The sequence below is a fragment of the Marmota monax genome, unplaced genomic scaffold (assembly GCF_021218885.2).
Source record: "Marmota monax isolate L192 unplaced genomic scaffold, Marmota_monax_Labrador192_F-V1.1 WCK01_AAM20220418_F8-fsc00336, whole genome shotgun sequence".
In the NCBI taxonomy this organism is placed as follows: Eukaryota; Metazoa; Chordata; class Mammalia; order Rodentia; family Sciuridae; genus Marmota; species Marmota monax.
The window spans coordinates 149,303-168,964 of record NW_026693839.1 but is presented as its reverse complement, the minus strand read 5'-3'; the positions used below and the strand labels follow the sequence as shown (position 1 = coordinate 168,964).

General features: G+C 39.1%; 1 protein-coding gene across 2 annotated transcripts in view; it reads left to right on the top strand.

Annotated features, from left to right (window-relative positions):
* Frmd3 (FERM domain containing 3) overlaps positions 1-19,662 on the top strand; it is a 257,160-nt gene that overhangs the window by 121,263 nt on the left and 116,235 nt on the right. For both annotated transcript variants that reach the window (XM_046462436.2, XM_046462435.2), the window contains exon 2: positions 7,945-8,049. In XM_046462436.2, the coding sequence (XP_046318392.1) occupies positions 7,945-8,049 (105 nt within the window). The remainder of the gene's footprint in view (positions 1-7,944; positions 8,050-19,662) is intronic.

The window sequence follows — 19,662 nt, the reverse complement described above, 5'->3', positions numbered from 1 at the left end:
ATTGGTGACCTCAGTAACTAATTCACACCAGCTCTATTGCTCTCCAAATTCTCCTACTTGGTCTGAGGCATTGCCTTCTCTTCTGAATGAAAACTTTGGGTGCAGCAAGTAGAAAAGTCAATTTGTACTAGTTGGAATGATATGAAATTTCATGAACATCTCTAGAAATTTATCTCTAGAAATTCTAGAAACTTCCCAGGTTTGCTTGACAATTCAGAAGACACAAGTTCCATTTCTTTGTGGATATTTAGATCCCATCCTCAATGTGGTTCCAAGAAGATTGAAGCACTTCTGGGTCTCATGCTTCTGTCTGTTATGCAGAGGGAAGAGAAAGTCTCTTCTTGAAGCTCTTTCTGAAGATAAGTAGGAATCTTTCCAGAAACCTCAGTAAATTGTTTTTCAAGTCTCACTGGCCTCAACTGGGTCATGTGTCCGTTCATGAACCAATCAGATAAGTGTAGTAGGATTATCCTTATACCAATAAAGCTTGAGTCATGGAGACAGGGGTGGGTCATAGTTTCTTGAGACTCTTGGGTATACATGTGCACACACATATGTGCATGTACATACTTGAACAAAATTGGGGTTCCATTAGGAAAGACAAAGGGGCATGTGGATACTGGGCAGTCAACCAGTGATATCTTTATACTGTGCTTTGTATTTTATGAAACCGCCTTTCCAAGGTCCCATCTTGTGGTAGATAACCCAGTGTTCCTTCCTGCCAGTGTTCAAATTCTAGTAACTGGAGAATTTGGCATTGCTCTTAAACTTCATATTGTTTCCTTCTTCTCTCTTCACATAGAGAATGGAGACATATAGGCAAGCTGAGTTCCTAGAACAGCTTTGGCATAAGTATTGGATGTGGGTTTGACATCCTATAAACAAACCTGATATTTCTGAGCCCATTTTATTTGTCTATGACATAGGAAGAATATTAATTACCTCAGTGGGTAGTCAGAGGATTAAATAAAAAGAATGTAGCACAGTTCTGGTATACAGCAAGTGTTAAGTAATTATTATTATTATTATGTTTATGTCATCAATTCTGAAGATAGCTATTCAACTTCCAAACTTTGGTTTATAGCAATACTTCAGGTATTTTTAAGTTGGTAAACTCCCTCCTCCCCCAATTAACCTTGTAGATAAAAGGCAGCAAAATGTCTTGGCTTCTAGTTTTTGGAATAAGGCACAGAAATCTCCCATACTTTTCATTGAAGACAGGCCATTTATGATGTAGGCAATTGATTTCTTTGCACTTTTTCTTTAAGCACAAATTTATTGTTGTTTTAAATTTGAACCAGGGAGTGAAGTAAATGCATCATCAGAAATTGGTTGCAAGAGGAGTCAAGCAAAGAACTGAGTTCCTTGCTCACTTTATCCCACATAGAGGCCAATTCTGGAAGCTGAATTCCACTCTGTTCAACTTCTTTATATCAAAAAGGATTTATAAAATGGGAGACAAACATTTAAAATTAGGATTGCAAATTGGTGCAGCCCATATGGAAAGCAGTATGGAGATTCCTTGGAAATCTGGGAATGGAACCACCATTTGACCCAGCTATCCCTCTCCTCGGTCTATACCCAAAAGACTTAAAAACAACATACTACAACATACAACATACTGTTTACAGCAGAACAATTTACAATAGCTAAACTGTGGAACCAACCTAGATGCCCATCAGTGGATGAATGGATAAAAAAAAATGTGGCAAATATACACAATGGAATTTTACTCAGCAATAAAAGAGAATAAAATCATGGCATTTGCAGGTAAATGGATGGAGTTAGAGAAGATAATGCTAAGTGAAGTTAGCCAATCTCAAAAAACCAAATGCCGAATGTCTTCTCTGATATAAGAAGGTTGACTCATAGTGGGGTAGGGAGGGGGAGCATGGGAGGAATAGGTGAATTCGAGATAGGGCAGAGGGGTGGGAGGGAAAGGGAGGGGGCAGGGATTAGCAAGGATGGTGGAATGTGATAGACATAATTATCCTAGGTACATGTATGAAGACACAAATTGGTGTCAACATACTTTATATACAAACAAAGATATGAAAAATTGTGCTGTATATGTGTAATAAGAATTGTAATGCATTCCGCTATCATTTATTGTTTTTTAAAAATCAATAAAAAAGAAAAGAATACAAGTAACAATAAATGTTGGTGAGAATGTGAGGGGGAAAATTAGGATTATTCTTTTTTAAAACTTTTAAATTCTTAATTTTTTATTTATGACAGCGGAATTCTTAGCAGGAATTTTTTTCTTATTTTTCTAGATGAATTTTATGATTGCTTTATCTATTTCTATGAGGAATGTCACTGGAATTAGGATTATTCTTAATAGTAATAAAGACACCTTACAGTGGTATTGTACTTTGCCATTTACAACATGTTTTCACTTTTTACAAATCACAAGATTTTCAGGTCTGTGAATTTATAAATTGCCATTTCACTCACTATTTGTCTCTAATTGCTATCACAATGCCTGGTATACAAGAGGCATTTAATAAATATGCACAAAATACCTTAAAATAACCCTCTGGAGAGAGATTTGGGGGCTTTTATCATTACTACCCACTTACAGAAGAGGAAACTAAGTCTCGGAGACATCTCATGACTTGCTTAAGTCCACCCAGCTAGTGAGTGGTGGAAACAAGACTTAAACACAGTGGCTTGTTTTGTTTTTCTAGTTCATTCTCTGGTGGGGAGGACAGGTGGAATGTTCTGACAAGACAGCTAGTTTGTGATTACAAAAATTAGGTTTCTTGGGCTATACGTGAGTAAAAAACCTACCCTCTGAGAGAACAGCTGAGCATCATCTGTGTTTGGTGGGACTTGGGCTCCCTCAGCCTTCAGGGAACAGGGGCCACAGCATTTGAAGAAAACATCACCATGTTACAGGCAACAGCAAAATGGTTTCAATGACTGAGCAGCTACTATTTGTCAAAGAAGACCATTAAGTAAGGTATGATTTAATTTATGGACCAGGAGATAGAAATTCAGAACAACTAAATGCTCTTTTCACTCTCTGAAAGTGAATTTGTCTTAAGAATTGCCCCATTACCAGAATAATTTGGAAAGGCTAATTGATTAACTGGCAGAATTCTAAGGTGAGTGAAGATGTCCCCATGTACCTTTGACTACAGAGAGGCCTTTCTCTGAACCGACATGCTGGCCCCTTGGATCCAACCCTCAGACTGGCTGAAAGGCCCTGCTGGGTGTCGTGATGCCAGAAAAGCTGAATCCTTTCATTAACCAACCTTCCTGTTCTTCTCTGTGCAGACATGTGCTTGTTTTATTTTAAATGGAGCCTAGTTTGCCATGAGCCTGTAGTACACTGATAGAATATGCCAAGTTTCCTGCCATATCCAGTAGACTAGCACTTTCCAGCCTAGGAGAGAGGGTCTTGATAGAATGGGGGATTATTACAGGCAGTTCAGGAATATTCATGCACACTAAAAATTGTGCAAAAAAAAAAAAAATGGGCAGAGAAGGTAGAGAAATCTCCCAACCCTGTTCATACCTTCATGTTCCTGGAGTATAAAAATCTCCCAAAGAAACCAAAAATGGTGTCAGAGTTTAGATAAGACAGTCTCAAACTTTCTGTGTAAGAAACCAGTTCTAGATTTTGTTTTCCCATTTGTTTTAGGCCAATACTTGTAGAAAACATAGTAAAACTAAATTACTCTTAGTTTCTGCACTTTATCTTATGGAGGACTAGTAACAACTCTTCATGTTCCAGCACAGTCTATGGACCACACATTGACCACACCTTGCTTGATAGGTTTTTAAAACATTAAAATATTATGATTGTGTTTACATTATTTTAGTAGAGTGTTTATAAAATATTAATTCATTGTATACAATACACAGTAAGGACATTGGCACATTTTAATGTCTAGGTAAACAAATTCTTTCAACCCAGTTCACACATTTCTTTTCTTTCTTTTTTGTTGATACCAGGGATCGAACCCAGGGGCACTTAACCACTGAGCAACCTCCCCAGCCCCTTTTTATATTTTGCTTAGAGACAGGGTCTTGCTAAGTTGCTTAGGGCTTCCCTAAATTGCTGAAGCTGCCTTTGAACCTGGATTCTGCTGCCTTAGCCTCCCAAGCCACTGGGATTACAGATGTGTGCCACCATACCCAGTCAACCCAGCGCATGCATTTCTGAGACCGTATAGTCACTGTTATAGACAACATTAAAAATGTATACTTAAGCACTTAAGGATTTTAGTCACAGATGATCAAATTATAGTGACCCCTGTATGAGGAGCCCCTATTACTTAGACATTTGTATCCTATAATTTTTCACATGTATGAAATGCTGTTGAGATGAATAAAACACAATTTATGAAACAGCTCTAAAGAATTTATATAAGCTGTTTGATTTTTCCCCCTCTTATTCAGTTTTGAAAGTGCAGCTGCTATCCTGTGGGAAAACTGACAAAATTTTGATATTAAAAAAAGTCTTTTTACTTGAAATCTTTGATAACTACTTCTCCACACAGACCTCGAAGGAATGCATGAAAGTTAGCTAATTCTGTTACATAGAAAGAATAGTCAATCAGAGAACTCTGCTGTCTTGCCTGAGACTATTAGTGCTGTGCAGACTGAAGGGTTTCTGTGAAACACTTTTCTTCCCAGACCCCAGGTAATCCAGGTCTGAAAAGCAATGCCTCATTTATTAATTCAGTAACATCTAGGGTGCTAACTACTGGCTTAGACAGCAGGGAAGATGCCTCTACCCTTAGGAGGCTCAGGAAAAATTCTTGGGTCAGAATTCCAGTTTGTCCTTCAGTTCTTCTCCTGATGTGAGATGTATGGACAGATAGTTGGGCTGTGCCTCTTCACACCTGACCAGTGAACAAGCCTTTCTAACACTTGAGATTGCGCTTGTGTGGTCTCTTGTTGAGTGCAAGAATTGCACTTAGTGCATGGAAATGATAATAACAGAAACTTTAGTAGCTCACAAACCTTATCCAGATTTGCCAGGCATGAGTGGAACAGAGTAGAATGTGGGGGCTATTTGCCATCTTCCTTGGCATGAAACTGTATGATACAGATCATTTTGGAAAATAAATGGGTTTTTATTTTTCTAAGTCATCTCTATGGACAGGTAAAATTTTGTACTTTTCCCATGTTAGGAAATTCCTGACCAATGCTTCTCAAACTTTAATGTGGATATAAATAGCCTAGGGATATTGTTAAGAGTCAGATCAGGTTTAGTAGGTCTGGGCTGTGCCTGAGAGTCTGTTTCCAACAACCTCCCTCCTAGGCAATGCTGAGGCTGCTGCTCTTCAATTTTGTTGGTATTTCAGTCATATTTTGAGTAGCAGAGACTACATCCCATGTTGTGGGTTGTCAATCCATTTTGTGTTGTTATAACAGAATACCCAACATTGGGTTATGGATAAAGTAAAGAGGTTTATATGGCTTATGATTCTGGTGGCTGGAAAGTATAAACAGCAAGGTGTTACACATCTGGTTGCTACAACATGAGCTGAGAAATGGAAAGGGTACTGGCCCCAGGCAAAAGGGCTACGCATGTGAACAAAGGAGCAAGAGATTGGGGAGGAGCCAAGGTCACTTACAACCATCTACTCCTATAAGAATTAGCCAGGTTCTGTAAGAACTACACTAATCCATTCCAGGGTGAGGTACCCTGTGATCTAATCATCTCTTGAAGTCCCTACCACTTCAATACAGCTGTATTGGGAACCAGATTCCCAGTATATGAACCACAGTATTGGACAAACAATATCCAAACCATAGCACATGAGAATTGGCCTGACCTGCTTTTGTGGAAGGTACTGACCCCTATTTCAGCTACACTTAAATACTCCAGTTACTACATTGCAGTGGTATCTTTCTTATCTCAAGGCTCTTGAGTAGTCTAAGAACATATTGCTGAGGGGTATATATATTGATCATTGTGCTTAATCATTAGCAAAAAATCTTTATTATGCTTTGGACCACATATTTCTTAGGACAAAATGACAGCAGTATCTGTATGCCCAGTTAAGATTTGTTCCATTCATTTTATTACAACACATTGCTTTGACTCATGGATCTTGTGTATCCTGCATATGGTAGGGAGAGTTCCTCATGGTACACCTGAATGCAGTGAGCTTTGCAATCCAATCATAAAATGAGGAACTCAATGTGTTATGTTCAGTGAGTTGATAATACTCAGTCTCTTTAAGATGAGTGGACTACAGAGTATATGTGTAAGAGAAACTAAATCTATTGATTATATTCTGGGCATTGTGATCAGCTATTGTTGGATAAAGGTTGTCATTTGAGTCTCCTGGTGTAACAAAATAATCACAGAAATTTAAAACCAAATTCAATTTTGATGATTTGTCTCTTTTGACTCACATCAGATGGTTTTTCTTATAAAGGCCTTTCAACTCAGGCAAAATTAAAATTGAAACTGATGTCAGGCTGGGCACAGTGGCACATGCCTGGAATCCCACCAATTTGGGAGGCTGAGGCAGGAGGATTGCAAATTCAAACCCAGCCTCAGCAACTTAGTGGGGGCCTAAGCAACTCTGAGAGACCCTGTCTCTAAATAAAATACAAAGAAAAAGGGCTGAGGAGAGGTGGCTCAGTGATTAAGTGCCCCTGGGTTCAATCCCCAGTACCCACCCCCTGTCAAAAAAAGAAAGAAAGTGATGCAGGAAAACAGAGGCTTCATTCATATCACAACTTGTGCTTCACCCAGCGCTGTGCATCCTTGGCCAGGGAGTGGCTTTTCCACCCCATCCCTGAGCTGGTGATTGTACTTTTTAATGACGACATCACCATGTAGCATATGCCAAACTAATCTTCTAAATTATTTTTAATGGATTAGAAGAATGGCTCACTTAATCTTTCTAGTTTCGTAATTTCCTTTCAATAGGCCACATTCCATCCCTAAAACATTCTGTAGGTCTGTCAGCAACTTTGATTGAAGCATGAATTAATCTTATCAGAATCCTGATGGAGGCTTAGATGGGTCTTTGCTATTCAGAGGGTTTTGTTGTAATGTAATCTTAATCAGATTTTGCTGGTATGTCTTTAGGAATTTTGGAAGGAAAGATAATCTAACCAATTTAGAAATCATATAGCACAAACATCTAAACCAAAATAGAAATAACCAGGGTTTACCCCAATGACAAGGGCCTGTCTTTAGATCCTAGTCCTGGGATGCTTGATCTCCACAGTACCTTTCTGTGTTGATGTATGGATGGAAATGGTGGATTTAGGGCTTGAGGAAGCCGGTTTCCTAACATTCCTGGTGGGGTTGAAGTATCCAGTACTTCTCACTGCACTACTGCCTAGACTGGCAGTGGACTCAGCATAATCTGAGGAGACAGTGTCTGGGTAGGAGCTTCGAATCTGCAGCCAGTTGGTCTAGCTGAGATCCTGCCTTGTTTTGTAAAGTTGTGTGACTTGGGCAAGTCATAGAATCCCTTTGTGGTTCAGTTTCTTCAGATGTAAGATGAGGACCTTCCTCAGGTTCCTGGTGAGGATGGAACAAGTGATTAGAATAATCATCCAGGGCCTCGTATGTGCTATCTGAGGGTTTGCAGACTGTGGTTCTCTACAAGTATTGAGAAGTGAAGTCAGTGTTCTGAGTTGCAAACAGCATTTGAAAAATAAATAAAACATATTTTGCAAATATTAGAATGAAATAGAGCATTTTAGAGTGCCTTGCATCTATGCAAGGTATTGTTGAATATCCCCTTGGCTCCTCTTTTTGGTGTTCTTTTGATTGTGTGTGCGCATGTGCATGTTTTCAATGAAGTTGTGATTAACAGAGTATGGAAGCCCCTCTTCCAGAAACAAGTGAATCCATTTTTCTAAACACAGACCCATTGGGGTGAGTGAGGCCTTCCTTCTATGGACACAAATGTGTAGGTGAGCTGTGACTGAAACTTACATGTGCTTCCCTTGCAGAGGGAAACCAAAGGGCAGTTTCTTATCGACCACATCTGCAACTACTACAGCTTGCTGGAGAAGGACTACTTTGGCATTCGCTATGTGGATCCAGAGAAGCAGCGGGTAAGAGCCAACCCCTATCTCAACCCATTCTGAGGGAGGAGCCCAGGCTGTGGGGCTCTGTGGGTATTCCTCCCAGAGCCCCTGTGGGGTCCTTGTTCTCATGGACTATTGGCCACAGGAAACTACTCATTCAGTGGGTATGTGAGTCAAAGGCTTAGGCCCTGTCCCACTGGACTGGGTAGAACAGGAGAAAGTTACGTTATAGGTCTTTCCAGAAAGCTGGACCCACCTGGACAGAAGAGAGAATATTCCTGTGACATTTGATTTGCACAATGGCATCAACAGTGGCCACATAAAATCTGATTAGAGAAAAATCCCCCAATCTCTGACAATAAAACACTACTGGTAGATGAGAGGGTGAATGCTTAATGGGTTTAGGGTTTTCTTTGGGGATCATGAAAATGTTTGGAACCTGATACAGGTGGTGGTTGCAACACATGGTGAATGTACTAAATGCCACTGGAATGTGCATTTTAAAATGGTCAATTTTATGTTGTAGATTTTACCTCAATTAAAAAAAAAAGCTTTTGACAGATGAAAGATTAAATTACTTTGGAAGTTAGTTGCTCCTTGTCTTCTTGCTCCTGGACATATTTACCCTTTCTAGCTCACAAGAGTGAGCAAGGAGTCTCACTTTTCAAGCAGGTGTGTGCTTTGGTGTCTGCAGGCATGGCATGTGCTAGACTTCCTGGGGCATGTGCCCCTCACATCCAAAAGACTCCTGGAATCTCTGTCCCAGCCACTAGGGCTTCCTCTTCTTGCAACCCTGCTGTGCATTTGAGCTGTGGGCTAGAGGCTCTGTACTTAGTGTGAATTGGCTTCCTGGGGTGCCAAGGTTTGTGGGGGCAGAGCTGGGGGATAGGACTCCTTTTTAATTTTCCCCTTCTTCTCCAGGGTTTCTGGTTTTCTCCCTGTTTCCTCTTCCCTCTCTACAATCCCACCAGGCTGTTAGTTTAGTATTTACTGACTCAGGATGAAGAGGGAAGGTTTGCAGAGTGTACTTTTGTAAAGGAGAAAGGTGTTTAAGGAGGTTTTGTCCTGGAACACAGAGGAAGTTACTTAGCTCCTGGAGTCCTACAGGACCCTGTGGGGGATACAATGAAGTGGCTCAGAGGAAGAGGTTTTGGTTTCCTATGGAACCTGCGGTCACCCTTGAATGAGCCAAGTATTTATAGAGTGAGGAAGGTGAAGGACAGTGGTGAGGATGCAGGGCTCACATGGTGTCAGGGAGGGGGTCTGTGGTGTGACATTTACTACTAAGTAACAGTGGTCCCCAGACTTGGTCCTGCAACAGAATCACCTTGAGTGTTTGCTAAAAATACTCATTGTGGATCTTATTCCAGACCTCCTCAATCAGAATTCCTGGGCCAGTCTCAGGAACATGTATTTTAACACATTCCTATTCTAATTTTGATGCAGCTGGGTTCACTTTTGTCTTCTGGCCAGTGTTGGGAACCATGGCATAAAGGCACTCATAGACATAGCTTCTTGTGGTTTGAGAGGATATTATATGGAGAGTAAAACAGGCTGAAAGGTCCCACAGTTAGTAAGCAATAGAATGAATATTTGAATTTAGGATCATGATTCAAATCCCTGTAAGCCTAACAGACTCTGGACTGTATTCATCATCTAATTAAAACTGAAAATAAGCTGGGTTGGTGGCACACACCTGTAATCCCAGTGGCTCAGGAGGCTGAGGCAGGAGAATCACAAGTTCAAAGCCAGCCTTAGCAACTTAGGGAGGCTCTAAGTAACTTAGTGAGACTCTGTCTCTAAATAAAATATTAGAAAGGGCTGGAGATGTGGCTCAGTGGTTAAGCGCCCCCTGGGTTCAATCCCTGGTACCAAACAAACAATCCCCCCCCCCCAAAACACACAAAAAACCCTGAAACTGAAAATAGATTATTTTTGTGTAAAATTCCATTCTAAATTATAGACATCCAATTTATAGGAGAAATTCTAGATACCATTAGTTAAGCAATCATCATGCTCTAGGAAGTTTACACATACAGTGTCTAGTCTTCCAAAAACCCTGCAACGAAGAGAGAAACAGGATGGGGTTTGAACTCACATCCTTTCCTTTCTATTTCCCACATAAAATTTGAAACACAGCCCTAGCCTTTTTTTGTAAAGGCCCACATAGAAAATATTTTCAGCTTTGTTGCTCAAATAGTCTCTGTTGCAATCACTCACCCTGCTGTTTTCATGGAAAGTGGCTGTAGACAATACCTGAATTAGTGGATGTGGCTCTATGCCAATAAAACTTCATTTTTCTTTACTGTGCACTAGAAGCAGGCAGTTAGCCATAGTTTGCTGACCTTTGGCCTAGGCAATAGCTAGAAGCCACTGAAATGCACGAGCCTTTTTTATTCATAGCTCTTAACCTTTGCATTGGGGAGATATTGGATATAATTAAGAAAGGTCTTCAGAATTAAGGAATTGGAATCAGAGATATCAATATGAAATCATTATTTTTAAGATATATACCATAGATATGTAAACAAATATAGATGTGTGTATAGGCTGGGCTAGTACATGCACACATAGATTTCTGTTCTAAGAAGTTTTGTGCACTAAAAAGGCCTAGAAGCAATGATACCAGAGGAGCAATGAGTACATACAGATTTTGGGGTCTAAATACCATTCTCCAACCATAGCAACAAGGTCTCTTTGCAGAAAGTGTTGATTCCAGGACTGAAGTAGGAGAATAACAAGATGAACCTGGAGTATCTTGTGGTACCAGAAAGTGAGGAAGTACTGTAGCTGCACACGTGCACACATATGTGCACTCACATGCACACGCATAAAGGGCAGGGTGCTAGATAAAGCACTGAGCTTACCCCAAACAAGTGCCAATGGCTCAAACTGGAACAATTGGAGTAGCAAAACTAAATAACAATAGCATTGTTATTAGAACCCATAAAATGAAATAAATATCATGAGGCCATACTAATGTGAATAATTGAACAAATACATTGAAGAGTAAGATGGGACTTTTTTTTCTTACAGAAGAATTCTGATTGATAAATGTAGAAGGAATTAGGGACAGAGAAAACCGCCATTAGAACTAGGGACAGAGAAAACCGCCATTAGAACAATCCAATGATAACTGTAGCAGCTAAGAGTCATCAAAGAATCCTAAAATCAGTGGGCAAATTTTGAGGAGAAATAGGATATTTCGAATCTCAGAGTACGTCCCAAATCTTTTTTTTATCTTTCCCAAATATTTTTTCAGTACAAAGGGGAAAATAATAACTTTGCAATGGAGAAGGCTGTCAGGCACCACTTGAACTGAGATTAAAGTAAACATCACCAGTAAAAAGGTAGAACACCATGGACTCCCAGCCTGAGGCACTGGGAAGGGCACACTGTTTCTGGTATTCTTCCCAATAAGGCACAATCTCCATCAAGTCTGGAGAAAACATCAGATAAGTCCAAAGTGAGGCACATTCTCCAAAATAACTTAAAGCTTTTCATTTAAAAGCACTAAGGTGGTAAAAGACAAGGAAATATGGGGAACTGTTTTAGACTGGAGAGACACTTCAAATAAAAGCAACATGGGATCATGGAGTAGATTCTGGAACAGAGAAAAGTATTGCAGTGGGAAACTGTGCAAACTCCAAAATAAGTCTGTTGTTCAGTTAATACTATTGTGCTAATTACTGGTTTCTTATTTTTTTAATTGTACTGTAGTTATACAAGATGCTAATATTCAGGAAGAATGAGTGAAAGTTACACTCTACTGTTTTTGTGAATTTTTATATGCCTAAAATTATTTTTTAGGGTTAGAATAAAAAATGTCTTTAGGCATATGTGCTTCATTGTTCTTTGTGTTTTGACTTAGCTTAGCTTAATTTTTAAGGGTAGAAAATTAGAGGAAAAATATGGGGAACACCCCAAAACAAAACTGTCTTATCTATTGTAGGTACTAAATTTCTTGGAGTTCTAAGCATCTGCCAAACCCATACCTGAGAACTTTTATTATAGCTTCTGCATGGATTGCAGGGTAGTTGCTGTTCAAACCTGTCTAGACTTTGGATTCAGAGAGATATGATTTAGAAATCCTATCTCTGCTGGTAAAGAAGTAATGTGATCTTGGCCAAGTATTTAAACTTCTCTGAGTCTCTGTCCAAATAAATAAAGATAAAATATTTTTGTTTGGAGCTGATATGAGAATTAGATATGAAATATATAAATACTTAACACATGGTATATATTAACTACATTATATATTTTAATTTTATTATTAATTATTGCTATTATTATTCTTACAGTTATGATACATTAGGTCTAGGTGAGGAATTATAGCCATGATTAGCATCCTAGACCTATCAGTGTTTGTAACAATTTCTTTTAAAGGCAGGGAGCACTATCATGATCTTTGGAGAGAGAGAAAACAGAAAGTGAGCATTGAAAAATTAGGAAAGCAATGGACTCAAAGGCATGAAGACATGCCTGTATGGGAGTCTTAAGCAAAGACTAGTTTACCAACATTGTTTTTGTTGTTTTTTGTTTTATTTTTAATCAGCTCTTGTACTTTTTAAATAATTACAAATAAAACTGATAAATTATTTGGATAGAAGCTAACCAAGAAAGAAAACCAAGTTAGAGAAACTGAAGTGGAACTTACCTCTGTTGTGGGGCTGGTGGTTTGCCTGTGACTCTTTCTCAATTGACAGAAAACTATTGTGGAATATTAAATATTTAGCATTATTACGTTTGGAACACCATATGTTTGACGAGATGTCTCCTGCCCCACATGCTCTGAAAGTGATGAGGACTGAATCAGTAAATAATGACTTTTTTTTTTTTTTTTTTTTTTTTTTTTGCTATTTTAATGGCAAGGGCCCAGAGTTTCCATTATTATTATTTTGTCTGATGGAGGGATAGGTTAAATACCAGCTCATAAGAACCTCCTTCAATTTGCACCACATTCATCTTCTGAGGAATTCCTATAATTATAGTTGCCTAAGATTACAAAACAGGTAAATAGAATTATCCTGGCTTTACTAAAAGAGAAATCTGGGTAATATTTCTAGAAGTATTAGTAGAAATAATTTCAAAAAGGAAAAGGTAGTATTTGGTCTAAGTCCAGGTATTTCTTAAATCTAGCATATTCTTTTCACCGTTTTTGCTCAGGTATTTGGGTAACTTCTTGCTGGAAAGATGAAATTTTGAAATAATTAGCTGGATATCATAATTTTAGTTTCTATGGTTATGGTTTGAGATATTCATTTGCTGGATTTCCCTTCTTTTTCTTTCACACCTTCACTTTTCCAAATGTAACTAAGGAAGCCATTCCCAGTGCCTTAGAGCTGAGGGAGTATCCTCTTCCATGCCCGCCAGAGGAGGTGTTATTCTAGGACTTGGTTGTGTCTGGTTTATAGCCTAGAAGGAGACTGTACTCAGTACTTTGGATTTTTAAACTTCCCTTAGTTCTAAGCATCTGCCAAACCCATTAACATTAGTGTCACTGTCTTCCCTGACAGGGTGGTTATGCCTCATACCAAAGACAAGGGAAGTCCACACCATTGGGGGCATGCTCCTCAAATGCCCTGTGACAGGGCATTGTGTTTCAGATGTCCTCCAGACACCACAGGGTTTACATGCTTTCTAATGGGAGAGTGAGCTGCAAAATCATGGATGCAAGGGCATATTGGTCCTTGATGCCCCCCTAATATAATTACAGCCCTGAGGTTTTTATGTTGGAAGCCAGAAAGACCTAGTGAGCCTATTAGTGAGTTTTATTAATAATGGAAAAAGACATTGTCTGTTAGAGCAATTTGCTTTTTCTAGAGACACCTTGGGGAGGACATGGAGTGGAATAAAAATCATCGCAATGATTGGAGGTTTTACTCTGGGGATGGTGCCAAGAAGCCAGACAGCATTATGTCCCACCAGCTGCTCCTGCCATTGAAAGGCTGCTTCCTGCTCCTCGGATAATTGCTTCACAGATGCTTATAACTAGGAACAGGAGTGGTACCTAAGATTTAGGGCAGCCATGAGCTGAAGAGTAGGGTTGTTCTGCTGCCTCAAGTCCCCCCGGTCCCCGACATGGGTTTCCCCGTGTAATGAGTTTCCTTTTGCTTTTAAGGATCAAGAGGCATTAAAAATCAAGACTTTCTGAGTGCCCATATGGAAAAGCACAGGTAACTGGCCTTGTGGGTGAGGACTTTGAACATTCAAGTCACAAGTAGTCATAACATCTTTAAAACTGGATATATCATTTAGTGGTTCAGTTGTGGCCCAAAATATTAACGTTGACAAACTTGAGGAAATTGTCAGAATCCTTCAGCAGATAGCAGGACTTAGTGTTTAGCTAAAATAATTGCTCATAATTGGTGCTGTTTATATCTGATGTCCTTCTGGGAGGGGAGAGGGATACCTGATAAAAGGTCATGATCTTGAAGCCACTTAGCACACCAGGAAGTCATAATTTTTATGGAGGGGAAATGCATAAACTGGCTATCTTGTTTGGACCAGAAGGCAATTATAACGATAAGTGGACCAGGAAAATACCATTTTATCCTTGTGTCAGGAATAAATAGGAATATCCAAGGTAGAGAGGCTTTGCTCTCTTGGTGGTGGGAAGAACCTGGGCAGGAAATCAATTAGGGAGATAAGGTTTTTCTCTTAGGAAAAAAAAAAAAAATCGATGGAGGGTCCCATAGCCAAAGATCATCAGAGGTGACTGGAAGCCAGTGGATTTGGGAGTTTCAAGATAGCTTTCAAGACATGCTGGGAAAAATATCAGAGTGAAAGTGTGGGGTATAGCTTGGATAAATAAAAACAGTACAGGTTAAGAAATGATGGTTTGACGTAGACTTTTGTTTCTTTTGAGCTTCACCATATTTCTTTCAAAGTTCGGTTGTAATTGTGTGTTTCATGCATGGAGGGTAATGATGAGTAGCTTGTGTTCTAGTTATTTTACTGTGTAACAAGCCTCCCATACTTCAGTGGCTTAGAAAAACCCACATTTATTATAGCAAATAATTTTGTGGGTCAGGGATTTGGGCAGGATTTAGCTGTGGTTCTTCTGTTCTTCATGCCATATGCGGGCGTCACCCAGTGGTGTTCAGTTGTTGGCTACTCTGGTCTGGAGGGTTTGAGATGTCTTCACTCATGCCTGGTTGGTACAGGTGGTTGGAAGATGGGGCTTGGGGACCTCCTCTTACAGCATGTAGTTTCAAGGCCTCTCCAGATGGCCACACCAACAAGGTGTCTGAACTCTTCAGGATTTAGATTATATATGAAGCCAACCACCAAACAAACTCTATAGGAAAGAGCAGGTTTTGAGGGAGAGGTGATAAATTTTGAACTTGTCATTTGGGAAACCTGGGAGATAAAGTAGAAATTCTATCCCTGCCCCTTGCTGATTATATGATGTTAGCAGATTCCTTACCTTTCAATGCCTCAATGTCTTCATATGTAAAATGGGAATACAAATAGGGCCTATCCCATAAGGTTTCTGTTTAATTGTATTAATCCATATTATTAGCTATGTATCTGATCCTGTATTCCTTGCTTTAAAAAGTTTGAATGGTCTGGCAACTTGGTGACATTTGACCTTAGAACATTTTAGTGATAATGTTAATAAATTTATGTGGCATGACAGCAAATATTACACAGTAATGAATTTCATAATAATAAGCTTGAAGGAATCCCATAATTTCTCTCATCCCAATGTGCTTTAAGATAATCAGGAGTAATTATTTTTACAAATTATTTGAAAATGTGTTCCATTTTCAAACTATAACTTTTTTTCTTTTTTCTAAAATTTCTTGGATGTGGATTAGGGGCTGGCATGTAAGGGGTCAGGCCCTTAATCTGCTTTTCTTCTTCTTCTTCTTTTTTTTATTGTAGATGAACACAGCACCTTTATTTTATGTATGTATGTATGTATGTATATATGTATTGGTGCTAAGGATCGAACCCAGTGCCTCACAAGTGCTAGGCAAGCATTCTACCACTGAGCCACAGTCCCAGTCCCCTTTCATCTACTTTTATGAATAAAGTTTTATTGGAACACAGTGACTCCTATTTATGTATGTATTTTCTGGGACTGGTTTCATGCTCCAGAAGCAGAGCTGAGTAGTGAAGAGACTATTTGGACCACAAAGCCTAAAGTATTTACTCTTTGGTTCTCTCTTTCCTCTCTCCTCTTCTCTCTCTCCATATACCCCCCAGTCCCTCTCCCTCTTTTTCTCCCTCCCTCCCCCTTTCCCTTTTCTGATAGAGAGCATTGAAATTAGTGAGGGGGGTGGAGGCTGCCTAATGTTTGCAAGGATGCTTAAGTTTTCTTGGACTGTCTATCTATTTCTCTCTCTCTCTCTCTCTCTCTCTCTCTCTCTCTCTCTCTCTCTCTTTTTTTACGTTTCTTCTCCTGACTGTCACATATATTTTGCCTATCCTAAGACTCTAGAATACAAAAGAAGTTATGAATAAAGGAGTAAAAAACACTTTTGTGTCATTTGGGAAACCTGGGAGATAGACAAGATATCGCCAAGGCAATAAAATTTTTTTATATAGATAGACTTCCAAATGAACAACAACCTGAGCATTCTTGTTTTACAGATTTATTATTGTTTGTTGTTGCTCTTGTGTCAGATTTTATTGAAGCTGGAGTGGAATTTATTGTTATTGGTACCTAAATAATAAGGGTCAAGCTCTAACCTACCATCCAGAACATTCTTTCTTCCTCAGCAGAGGCCAAAGGACCTGTAAATGACATAAATTGTCTACATAAGGCAGGGACTGGGTTACTCTGGACTTTGTCTGGGAGTGTGTGAGAACCAGGCCATCATTTTAGGGCCATGATGGGAATGGTCAGATTTCGGATCTGATTACTATAGAAAAGAAAAACAATCTCCTGCTCGAGAAGGTGCATTCACTCTTTTTAAAAGCTCCATAGATTAGTTAACACATTTTTCTAGGCTGTAAATTACTCTGTTTTGGGCACCAAAGGTTTTAGAAAGATAACAGAGAAGCGAGTAATCTATTCTGTAATCACAGGCTGAATCAATTTTAACAGAAACTGAACATTTGAAGATAACTAAATTTTATAATAAATTGTTTACTTTTAGAAGTTTTTTTTTTTTTTTGGTCTTAGCAGCTACCAAATTAAAAATCAATTTACTTAGTCACAAATCACCACTTCACACACACCTTCTTCTTCTCCCAAAGAAGCCAAAATTAGAATGTGCAAAAGATATGCACCATTTATTTGATGGGTTAGAGAAAAATGATCTCTTAGGGCTCAGTGCAGCTGGGCCTGGATAAATTAAAAAGAGGGAACACTTGGCAATGTCCTTATCCTTCAGGTTCATAGAACGTGTACTGTTAAAGCTGAAGAAATCCCAGCATTTCTCAAATCTGCCCTCTACCTTCCCCCACCAAAATTGCAGATAAGCAAATCAGGATATAGAAGGTTTCAGAATCCCCTTGCTTTCAACTTCCTTTGTAAACTTCCTCCTAGACATCTTTTTAAAAAAATTTCATTTGCTCCCAATCAAAATTTACCAAGAAAGGCCCTGAAATGTGGTCAAGGTAGATTATCAATATTAAAAGTCCTCTTAAATTGGGACCTCTCACAGGGGCTTTGCAGGTTTCCAAGGTTTAAGCTTAAGGCACTAGGGATAAACTGCTAAGGAAAGGATTTTAAATACAGAAAGTGCAGTTACTGGTGGAGAGTTAGGAATGCTGCATTAGGTCAGCTTCCCAGAAGAAGATCTTGGGATAAAAATCCTAGTATAGTGAATTATTAGGAACTGTTTCCAGGAAAAGACTTATAAGGGAGTGGGAGATTAGGACAGAGAAGGAAAGGAGGCCAAGCAAGTATGTGAGCTTGGGCAAAGTCCTGCAGAGGGGAACTACCTCCAACTCCCAGAAGAGCTCTGGACTTAGAGTTGGTCCTGTTAAGTGGTGAGGTGGCAGAGGCATTTATACTCCTACCTGTCAATCATTAGCTAAGAGCTACTCTGATTTGCAGAAGGCAAGGTGGCTGAATTTTCCGCCCTATGATGGATTCCAGTAACCTAAGGGGCAGCCTTTCTAAAAGGAGAAGACTGCTGAGTCCTAACAATATCTGCTGCAGATGCCTTCCCAGAATCTTCAAATAATACTAAGGGATGCGTCCTGTGGTTCATCTTCCTTCCTAAGTTGATTTTATAGAATCAATGATGTTGTCTTAGTGGCCTTAGACTTTAGAATTTTTATTGTAAATGAGAGTTGAGGAAATGAAGTTTTCAGCTATAATAAAACAGCCATAAATTCAGATATTTGCTTGTCAGATTTTCTTTCTGCCCCTCTTAGGGAAAATCAATCTCCAATAAAGAGACAGGCCTTTTTTTTTCTTTTTAAGACTAAAATAGCATGTATTAAAAGTAGCAATTGAAAAGAAAACAGAAATGCAGTAAGTATTCTAAGCCTTATATCTAATCACCAAGCATACTACCATATCATGGTTGTTTATTCACACAGATGTAATCCATCTCTACCTCCAGTAATGGCAGGATTTGTTGATGTAGCCCAGACTCAACTTCAATGGCCAATTCACAACTCTAATTGGAAGAGTTGAGAAAAGAGAGAAGAAAGAAGAAGGGGATGAAGAGAGAGAAAAAGGCCTAATAAGTTGGTATTGTGTTTAGATAGAAGAATAACCTCCTAATGAGGAACAGAAGGGAAAGTGAGGTGGGGGAGATGGGAAGAAGATGACAGAAAGGGCCTCAGTGAGGGCTGCCACTGCACAAGCTAGAGTGTCTCTATCAGCCAGTGTGAAGATGGAGCTGGGAATTACAGAAACTCCTCTACACACGGTGCTGTGTTCTAAGGGCTTCTTCTCAAATTAACCCATTTTATCCTTATTAAGGATGCTGTGAGTGAGGAAGCCCAGGGATTTCCTCACAGTCACACAATTACCTAGTGTCAAGGTTGGGATTTAAATCCAGGCCTGTTAGCTCCTGGGCCTGGCCAAAATGTCAACTCTAGGTGCTTAGCTGGGTTTGTTATCTGCCTATAATGTGTGATATTCTTCCTAAGGAATCTGAATTACAGGAAATCCACCTTTATTCTTAATTTTAAGAATAATTTATTTTATTCTTAATTCAGAGCTTAATTGTCTATTTTTTAAAAAAATTGGCTTTTAGGGCTGGGGCTGTAACTCAGTAGTAGAGCACTATCCTAGCATGTATGAGGCACTGGGTTCAATCCTCAGCACCACATAAAAATAAATAAATAAATAAATAAATAAAATAAAGGTATTATCTCCATTTACAACTAAAAAAATTTTTTTTAAATTGACTTTTAGGGGGGATGGTGGAGGATGGGAAAGGCAGCGGAGCACAACAGACACTAGTATGGCAATATGTAAATCAATGGATGTGTAACTGATGTGATTCTGCAATCGTGTATGGGGTGAAGGTGGGAGTTCATAACACACTTGAATCAAAGTGTGGAATATGATATGTCAAGAAATTTGTAATGTTTTGAACAACCAACAATAAAAAATTAAAAAAAAATTGACTTTTAGATGAAATTGAACCTCTTTCTCTCATTGTGCTCGAAGTTCAACTCAAAATGGATCAAGACCTAGGAATTAAACCAGAGACCCTGCGC